Source organism: Geotrypetes seraphini, chromosome 2, assembly GCF_902459505.1.
Source record: "Geotrypetes seraphini chromosome 2, aGeoSer1.1, whole genome shotgun sequence".
In the NCBI taxonomy this organism is placed as follows: domain Eukaryota; kingdom Metazoa; phylum Chordata; class Amphibia; order Gymnophiona; family Dermophiidae; genus Geotrypetes; species Geotrypetes seraphini.
The window spans coordinates 116,430,746-116,440,789 of NC_047085.1; the positions used below are offsets into that span (position 1 = coordinate 116,430,746).

The window sequence follows — 10,044 nt, forward strand, 5'->3', positions numbered from 1 at the left end:
AACAGTGGTGTACGTAGGGTATGTGGCACCCAGGGCCCATCATTTTTTGACACCCCCCCATGTAAAAAAATATTTTTTGTAATGACCATGAAACGGAATAAATGGTCAAAATAGAAACAGGCAGTGAAAATTTTCTTTTATAACATAACATAAATTATGTCTGAATTGTCATGACATCAGAAGTGATGCTTGGGACAGTTCTGATTGTGTTAGTTCGGTTTTATGTGTTTTTTGAATAGAAGGGTTTTTATTTCTTTTTGAAGGTTTTGTAGTCTGTGGTCGAGGTCAATAGGTTGTAGAGTTGGGGGTCGAGTGTTGCAGCTCGAATGGCTAGGAGGTTGTCAAACAGTTTTTTTTCTTTTGAGGTTTTTGGTTGGAGGGTGTGTGAATGGTACATGAGTTCTCCTATGTCTGGTTGAGGTGGATTGAATTATTTAGCTGAAGAAATTAGTTACCCCCTCATCCCACATACATTAATTCTCTTCCATTTTTGTTCCCATTATAAAAAACACTGATAAGTTCCCAGAAAAAAAATACATTAAAATAAGAAGTGAAAACAAAGGCCCCTACAGATGAGAACATAACATAAGAATAGCCTAACTTGGTCAGACCAAGATCCATCATGCCCAGTAGCCCATTCTCATGGTAGCCAATCCAGGTCACTAAAACCTGGTCAAAACCCAAAGAGTAGCAACATTCCATGCTACTGATCCAGGGCAAGCAGACACATCCCCCATGTCTTAATAACAGATTATGGACTTTTCCTCCAGGAATTTATCCAAATCTTTCTTAAAACCAGCTACACTATCTGCTTTTACCATAACTTCTGGCCATTTCATTTTTAAGTTTAGATCTTTCCTTCTAAACAGAGACCTTGCTAGATGTCAAATACAGCACAAGGTAACTTCACACGGACTTAGCTGTGCAGGAAATGTGAATCGCCTCATACACCCACCATATAGTGCAAAAATGTGCAAAGGTCTGGTTTTTTCTTTCGATCACTACATAGCCTAATGCCACACAAGCAGTGCTGTTACAAACATATTCTGTAGGTCAATGCTAAGGATAACAAAGTTTCCTTCCTTGGACCAGAAGGAGATACTGATAAACCATTGGAAGAGATCCCAAAACAACACCCAAAGACCCACTCAGTGTGTGAACCAGTTGAGTGGAGTGGACTAACTGGGGAGTGGAAATGGACACGGAGTTTGCTCAGCAGAATTTCCCAGACCACCTCTTCCTCTCAACACATTGACATGCTGCCACCACCACCACTAGGAACACCTCACCGGGTAGGCCAGCAATACTATAAACTTTATAAAACATTATTATATTTTCTTATAAAACACATATTTTAACTGAACTCTCTGACATCCTCAGCCTTTCCATTCACAAAAATAGAAGGTTCCCATTTCCTGCTGTCTCATATCCCCGGCCTATACAATATTTTTCTTCTGCAGATCTTTCAAAAGTCTGACCAAATCCTCGTTTCACTTGCATTATAAAGTACTGAGGATGCCATCTCTCCCCAATCTCAGGTCCTAAAGTCTAAGACAGTAGCGCAAACTAGTGCTGCCAGATTCAGGAAAAAAAATTTCGATTCGATTCAGCCTATTGAATTGGTTTTTCGATTCGATTTTCCTGCCCAGTTGGGTGATTTTTTCAAAATTCCTGGTGGGTTTTATAGCTTTTTTCACCCCCTTTGGCTTCTCCTAACCACACTGGCGCTGTGGTGTAAATAAAATAAAGAAACAAAAAGGACTTTTCCTCTCTCTGTTAAATCCTAGCTCACGTTTGCGGTCTAACACCAGCTCTGGCAGGATACACATTTCAAATCTGACATATTGTAATCACAAAACAGAAAATAAAATTAATTTTTCTACCTTTTGTTGTCTGGTTATTTTTCAAATCTTGTTGGTCCAAGGCTCTGGTTTTCTTCTGATAACTTGCTTGCCAGGGTCTCCTTCTTTCTTCTTTCTGCAGCTAACCATCCATCTGCCATCTCTGTCCTCCCTTTCCATTTCCCTTCCCTTCCCAGGAAGTCTGGTATCTTTCCTTTTTTTCATCTCCCTTCACAGATCCACCTTTTCTTAACTACCCTTTCATCCGGCATCTCTCCCTCCTTCCCCACCACCCCAGGGTCCACCATCTCTCCCTTTCTTTTCCCAATTACCCTCTTATCCAGTATCTCTATCCCTCCTCCACACCATCCCTTGTGTCCAATTTCTCTCCCTTTCTGTTCCTTCCCTCCCTAAATCCCATGGTCCATCATCTCTCTCCCTCTCCTCTATTTTCAGATCCATTATTTCTTCCCCCCCAAAGTTTGACATATGCACGTCTCTTTGAGCACCCCCTTCCCTCCGTGTACTTCTAAACCAGGGTCCCCCCCCAAAGGCTTGTCCCCCCTTAAAGGTCTGCATCTCACCCCTGAAGGCCTGTCCCCCCCTTGAAGGCCTGTCCCCCCCTTTGAAGGCCTGTTCCCCCCCTTGAAGACCTGTCCCCCCCTTGAAGGCCTGCCTGCCTGTCCCCTCACATGAATGCCTGTCTCCCCCTTGAAGGCCTGCACCCCCACTTGAAGGCCTGTCCCCCCCTTAAAGGCCTGCCTGCCTGTCCACCCCTTGAAGGCCTGCCTGTCCCCCCCCCCGTTTAAGGCCTGCATCTTCCCCTGAAGGCCTGCCTGCCCACCCCACCCCGAAGGACCGCCTGCCCGCCCCCCCCCCGAAGGACCGCTCGCTTTCCCCCCCCCCCCCGACGTTCGGTTCTTTCCCTCTGGCCTCCCTGCACCATTTAGAGTAGCGAAGCAGCCTGCAGCAAGATCGCGATGTCAGCGATCTTGTGCTGTCCTCCGCCGCGGACCCGCCCCCTCCTCTGACATCAGAGGAGGGGGACGGGACCGCTGCGGAGGAAACAGCACGAAGCAGCGCAAGATCGCTGACATTGCGATCTTGCTGCAGGCTGCTTCGCTACTCTAAATGGTGCGGGGAGGCCAGAGGGGAAGAACTGGACGTCGGGGGGAATGGACGCCAATGACTTCAGGTCGGGAGCACCCCTTCAGGTCGTGCACCCGGAGCGGACCGCCCCCCCCTTAGTATGCTACTGATTAATAATTATGAGGTGTTATGTGCCAATTAAGTCTATTAATCAAGTTAGGCACATAGGTGCACCAATGTAGACACCTAACTTTAGGTGGATTTTAATAGTTTGGAGGACAGTGTGTAAGCTATGGATGGGCATTTTTGAGAATGAACAAGAAACAGAAAAACAATCAATACTGAGAAAAGGCAACAGAACATACCACTGCAGTACACATAATCAAGTACACCTTAACAAATGCATTAAAAAAAAAAAAAAAATAACCCCCCTCCCACACCCAACAAACAAAATGTGCCACATAGGATCTCGGAAAAAAGAAGATTGTGTGACACAGAACTTAGGAGCAATTTGCCAGGAAAGCTCTCCAAACTTGCTCCCACTTCACCAGAGACTTATTTTGATGGGTGGGCACCCTTTTTTTTTTTTTTTTTATCCTGGGTGATGTGCAGCTAGTATATATTCTTCCTTTTCTTGCCAACTGTCTGTTTTAGTCCCAGGATGACAACATCCACATACATCAGTCCTACTGTCTAAGGAAAATATCCTGTTACAGGTGAGCAGTTTGCTTTAGACAAGAGTTTCCTGTAAAAGCTTGTGTCTTTTGAGATGCCTAAACATATTTGTAAATCAAGAAACAAGCTTTTATTGATTGTGGCTGGGTGGGTTAAAATTATTGCTCATATGTTTGTAAGACGAAAGTGCTTATCTTGTTTTGCTATATGTTCACATACTTGTTTATTGCACTGTTAATATTTTAAAATCAATAAAGTTAAAAAAAAAAAAAAAGTGAATAGGAATTGTCATTTTAACATGGAATATTTTACTTGTTTGTTTTATTGGTAGCTTATAAAATCCTTGCAAGCACAGATAAAGAATATAAAAGATGAAAGTGATCGAGCAGTCAGCAAAACAAATGAGGAGAATACAGTACTGAAACAGACGATAATACGGAAGGTATTTTGTTTTATACAGTTTTGTTCATTTTATGAATGAATAAGAAGGCAAAGTATCCAATCAAATTATGTAATCGGTATTAAAATATTGGGCATACCATTTTTTAGTATGTGAATATCTGATTCATGCTCTTCAGCTTTTCACATTTGCTCATCACAAAGAGAGAACACCTGTGACAGCCCACTGTGCAGGCATAAATGGGCAGACTGGTTGAACCACATGGTGCTTTTCTGTCAACAGCTGCCTTCTTATTTCAGTTTTAAATGGGCATTTAGTGTGTTGGGAGAGAGGGCTCTTTCTTCGTGTTATTTCCTCTACAAATAGAAGATTCTAGTACTTTCACATTTGCAAGCTATTTTGCAGAAAATATCAGCCATTGCTGCATCAATTACTATGAAATTAACATGCAAAATGTTTTTGTGCAACTTCTGTTGTTTTATACATCTGTTAAATTTCTTGTTTTACTTTAAGAAGCAGCGATCTACAGATTTATTGCTTATTAGACCACTGACCCAACCAAGGCCTCTAAGTGAATCAATGTTACATACTAGAGAGTTGTGCGGGGACAGAAATCCCACCCGTCTCCGCCAAAATCCCACCCATCCCCGCAAGGAATCCCCTCCGTCCCCGCCCATCTCTATAAACTTCAGATATAGTTATTTCATTTAATTATGCTACTGAATTAAAGGCTCTGGTGGAGACCCATTTACAAATAAAGACACTTTATTAATTTGGAAATATTAATTGGGAAGAATACATGCTTTGTAAATGGGTTTCTACCAGAGCCTCTAATGTAAATATAAAATATAAATATTCAGCTGATGAGGACCGCCAAGCTTTCAGCTGAAGACTTCCTCTGCAGTTGGCCGGGGTCCCTTTTGCCAAGTTTGGCAGGCAGTAGTAGTGTCCCTGGTCACCGATGCTGGCATCTCAGTGGCTCATGGATGCTGCCAGCGACTTTTGCACTTGGTGGAGGGGAGTTCTGGCCATCTCTAGAGAAAGTTCTCTGCTGGTGGTGCTTGTGGATCCCCACCAGCCACAGCAAGGGTCAGCAAGTACTTTAACACTGTAGAAATAAAACCAGAAATGCATTTCCTTTTCTTTTGAACACAATACAAAGACATCTGCTATATACATTTCTCAAAGCTAACATATTTTAGTCAATAAATTCTGTTTGTTATCTTTGTTATCTGGAGACTTATTTTTCTATCAAGTTGGTCCCAGTTTCTTTTTTCTGCTTTCCCATCTTCTGTAAATTCTTCTGTTGCTGTCCATTGGTTCCTCCTACAATGGTCCAGCATTTATCCCTCTCTCATCCCTCAGACCATGTGCAGCATCTTTCGCCCCTTCCCACCAACCTACCAACATTCCTCCCTCTTGCATCCCTTTCATTCTGTCCCACTGTTCCCTTTCCATCACATTTCTCCCTCTCATCTGTACATCACTCCCTCCCTATGATCAAAAATTCTCCTTTCTTCCATTCCCCATGTACACAATCATTTCTCTTTCCCTCTCACTGACACACCCACACCCAGTTCTCCCTTTCTATTCCCTCCCCCCACCTCAGCATCTCTTTCCCTACCTTCCTTCATCCTCTCTCCCAAGTTCATGCCTTGAAGTTCTGTGTCCAAAAACACACGCCCTCCCCCCTTTCTGTGTCCCGTGTTTGCCTCCCACATTTGACCCCTTCTGTGTCCCACGTTTGCATCCAGATAACAACAAGGGTTGGAGGCAGCTCGAGCCGAGAGGCTCGTCTTCTTTTGCTGCCTACAGCACGAACATGTATCAGACTGGAAGTCTTCCCCCGACGTCAGAGCTGACGTCGGAGGAAAGGCTTTCCATCAGTCAAGTGCAGCATGCAGGGCCTATTTGGAAATACTGAGCACCCATGAGCTTGTGTCCTGAAAACTTTCTTTGCACGGCGTATCCGTTTGGTCTCCACAAGCCACAGAATTGAGGATTTCTCCCCCCCCCCCCCCAAGTTTGTGTTGTTTTTTTTTTTTTGCAGTAATTTTTTGTTCCGATTCATGCCTGTCCCTGGCATCTGGCACCATCTGACCTCTCCACTGCTACCCTTCCTGAACTGTTGGGTGGCGTGCCAGTTCCACGGGGAAACGGGGAAAGGGGCATCTCCATCCAGGACCACGGCTTCTGCCAGCCCATCTCCATCCCCCTGTGCATGGACATCGCCTACAACCAGACCGTCATGGCCCTATATATTGAGCATTTTTCCATAACTGGCATCACCAAAATAAAGCAATAAAAGCTCAAACAAACCAAGTATGGTTGGGATTCAGGCTAGCAGATTCTCTGGTGCCTTTTCAGTTACTGTTACCTGGTAATTAACTGGAACTGCTGGGCCATAAGAACCAGGAGGACACTGGCCTGGAGGTGCACCCGTTCTATCTGCTGGTGAAGGTGCACTGCTCATCGGAGCTCAAGTTTTTCCTCTGCTCCATGTATGCCCCAGTGTGCACGGTGCTGGAGCAGGTCATCCCGCTGTTGGTCCATTTGCGAACGGGTGCGGCAGGGCTGCAAGGCTCTGATGAACACTTTGGCTTCCAGTGGGCAGAACCATTCGGAAGGGGGGGTAGGCGCTGCTCTCCACAACCGCTCCTCTGCTCTACGGAGCAGCCAAGTACGCCACCTCTGACCAGCCTTTCCACTGCTCATGGGTGCTTGGAGGAAAAGGACTGCAAGGCCCCTCACGAGCCGGACAGAGGTGAAAGCTACGTGTCCTTCAGCCAGGAAGAGATCTGCTCGCTACCTTCACGTGACTGACTGGAGCCTTCTCTCCGACGCCAGTTCTGACGTCGGGGGTTAGACTTCCGGTCGGCTAGTGTGTGTGCTGCAGGACGCAGGTAGGAAAAGAAGAGGAGCCTCTTTCTCGCTGCCTCCAACTCCGTGACCCGAGGGGGCGTCCCCACGAGATCCCCATGACCCGAGGGGGCATCCCCACGGGATCCCCATGACCTGAAGGGGGCATCCCCACGGGTCCCCGTTCCCGTGCAGCTCTCTATTACATACTATGGGGTTATTTTACAAAGCTGTGGTAGAAAGTGGCCTTACATGGGTTTCTCCTGCATGCTAAAGCTGTGGTTTTTTTTTTTTTTTTGGTTTTTTTTACTGCAGATGGAAAATGGCAGATTTTCTATTTTCCCAATTAATAGCCATATGCTAATGTGTTCAAATATAAAATATAGAATAAACCTGTTAATAGGGTTTAGTGGTGGTGAATTATTTATATTGGGGTAAAAAAGCCTCAGAGTATAAACCAAAGGCCCTCAATCTTCTGGGCCAACTTCAAACTCCATCACTGGCATAAAAATCTTCCCCATCCATCCATATTATCTACAAAAATTACCCAGTGCTTCATTCAAAAACAGCACTAAACCATTTAAATCAGCAGTAATTATGAAAACACTTTTTTTTTCTTTTTCTATTATAATATCTCAAAACTGGAAGCCGCCTTTCCTGGCTCTTCATATATTGTTGAAAAAACTCTGTTGTGCCGTTCGTTACTGCCATTTTTTGCACTCTGATGTGGCCTGTGTTTTATGGTGCTACTGCCACTACATCAGGGAACTACGCCATCGGCTACTTTTATTCTGAATTAAGCTTCTGCTGCTTATATGATGAGGGCATCAGCTGAGCCAGTGGTGTAGTAAGGGGGGCAGAGAGGGCAGACCGCCCCGGGGGCCGACTTGGTGGGGACGCCGACACCTCTCCACCCTTCCTTCCCCTCCCCCAGATACCTCTTTAAATCTTCACTAGTGCGATCAACTACTCTGGTCGCCTGCTCGTGTTGGCCTGGCTTCCTATGAAATCACTTCTGGGTCATGGGGCCAGGAAGTGATGTCAGAGGGAAAGCCTACACTGACATGAGCAGCAGGCTGGATAAGCTTCTCGCACTTGTAAAGATTTAAAGAGGTATGGGTGTGGGAAAGGGGGTAGAGAGGGGGGTGCCACCGCCCTGGACACCTCCTACCCTTGCTATGCCACTGAGCTGATCCCAGGAAGCCCAGGGATGATGAGAGGAGTTCATAGGATTGTTTCCCTTTTTTAAAATTAATTTTCTATCCAAAACACAAGGGTCTATCTAGTCTGCTTCCTATAGTGGCTAGTGCAGGTCACAAGTATTTGGTATAGGAGAGTCCTAGCTAACAGAACCTCCCACAAAGAACAGATCAGTGTCAGAATATGCTGGGTCAGGAGTTCTTGCAATTATTGTAGACCTGAATTCTTAAGTGACTTGACAGAATCTTAGATAAGATTTTAAAAGAAACAAGAAGCCAGGGCCCTCAAGGTTGGTATTATGCTCATGATACCTCAAGCTAAAACATATGCCACTGTAAACCAAATCTCGGACAAGGTCATTCAAAATACAGCAACCCACATTTTGTTTATAATGAGTTTTAATAGTTTAGTGTAGCTTGCAACTAGACCATGAATGCTATATTTTCATGGGAAAATAGAGAAGCAAACTTTGAATAACTAAATGGAATAAAACACAGCCTGCACCACATTTAAAATGTAGGCATGAAATGTCAACTCTGAATTATATTTGTATATACCTTCTGTTCTTCAGATTTGAGGTAGCTTGAAAGCTTATAGGAATATTCAATGAGCCATAAAAGTAATTGAAGGATTTTAATTCTTAGTTTGTGTCTTGAGGACTAAGTTCTTACTTTTCTGTAACCAACCAAATTGAAAAAAATCTAGCTTCTCCATGGATTTTGTACAAGAGACCCAGTCTATTTCCATGTCGGCATACAATTGAAGCTTTAGACCAGATCCTTATTAACCACAGGCTACACTTAAATATGAAACAAGAGGGACAGCTTGGTGGGGTGGAGAACAGAAGGCAAGTGCATTTTATCAGTTTTCTGATTTTTAAGCATGCTTCTTTCTTTGTAAAATAAAAGCAGCAGTGGCAGGGAATATATGGCTGTAGATAATACAGATTCATTAGACAAAAAAAGCACATATCTTTGTGTTAAAACACTTAAGCGGAAGTAAAATCTTTGGCAGGAAATATAAAAAAAATCTAGTGTGAAATGTGAGTTAGTTCCCTTGTCTCTCATGTTAAACTTCACTAGTATGCTGTAAGAAGTATAAATCCCATTGGTGGTTATGCATTTATATTTGAACATGTTTGAAATGTATTTGTAGGATCAGGAAATCGAGGCACTGCAGAGCTGTGTAGAACACACGGGTGAGTTAGAAGCTTTGGTGTCTGAACTTCAAGGCAAACAGAATGAAAGCAGAAAGTGTTCATCTTTAGTAGATGTTAAACAACCCAAGACAAAGAAGGGGCTGTTTTCAAATTTCAAATCTACAGTAACTCACAGTCCTAAAAGTCTCAAAGGCCAAACAAAGTCTGAAGACGCATCTACCCTTTCCAGAAAGCAGCCTTTATTGCGTAAAATGTAAATTTTGGGCTTGTGGTATTGGTCAAGTGGCACTTCATTGGGAAATAAGGTTTCATACTAAATAGACATTTACAAGACTCACATGCTACAGATCAGCTAGTGTTTGTCCTTTCTGCAATAAGTCTATTTTGTTCTAATCTATTAATGGATGAATCATGTTTATATTGTTTTGTAACTCTTTTAAATGTGTTATTGTAAAAATAAAATTTATTAATCTTTGGTATATTTAACTTTGGTTTTAAGGAACAATCTTTTTATTTAAATAGTTAAACATGGAAGCAGTGAGACCCAGTATGCATAAAAACAGTTTCCAAAAGCAGTAATTATTGCTTAAATGTTAATAGAAGAGAAGAATCATTGAAGGGATATTACTAAGGTCTTGTAAAATCCTAGGCTTTGTCAAGACCCTGTGTATTGCCAACATCACTCTGCTTATTGAGCTTCATGTTCCATAACATGAAGGTTAACATGAAGACCTTCATGGTATCAGAGGGACTCGGTCTCAATGCAACAATCCAGCATAAAAATTCTAACCTACTAAAAATGTGTCGCAATCTAAGAAAAG

General features: G+C 43.3%; 1 protein-coding gene across 5 annotated transcripts in view; it reads left to right on the forward strand.

Moving 5' to 3' along the window:
- LOC117355711 (kinesin-like protein KIF20A) overlaps positions 1–9,709 on the forward strand; it is a 104,055-nt gene extending 94,346 nt beyond the window's left edge. For all 5 annotated transcript variants that reach the window (XM_033934661.1, XM_033934659.1, XM_033934658.1 and 2 more), the window contains 2 exons: positions 3,937–4,047; positions 9,220–9,709. In XM_033934661.1, coding sequence (XP_033790552.1) covers positions 3,937–4,047; positions 9,220–9,480 — 372 coding nt within the window. In that variant the 3' untranslated portion in view covers positions 9,481–9,709. The remainder of the gene's footprint in view (positions 1–3,936; positions 4,048–9,219) is intronic.
- Positions 9,710–10,044: the final 335 nt, after the last annotated feature.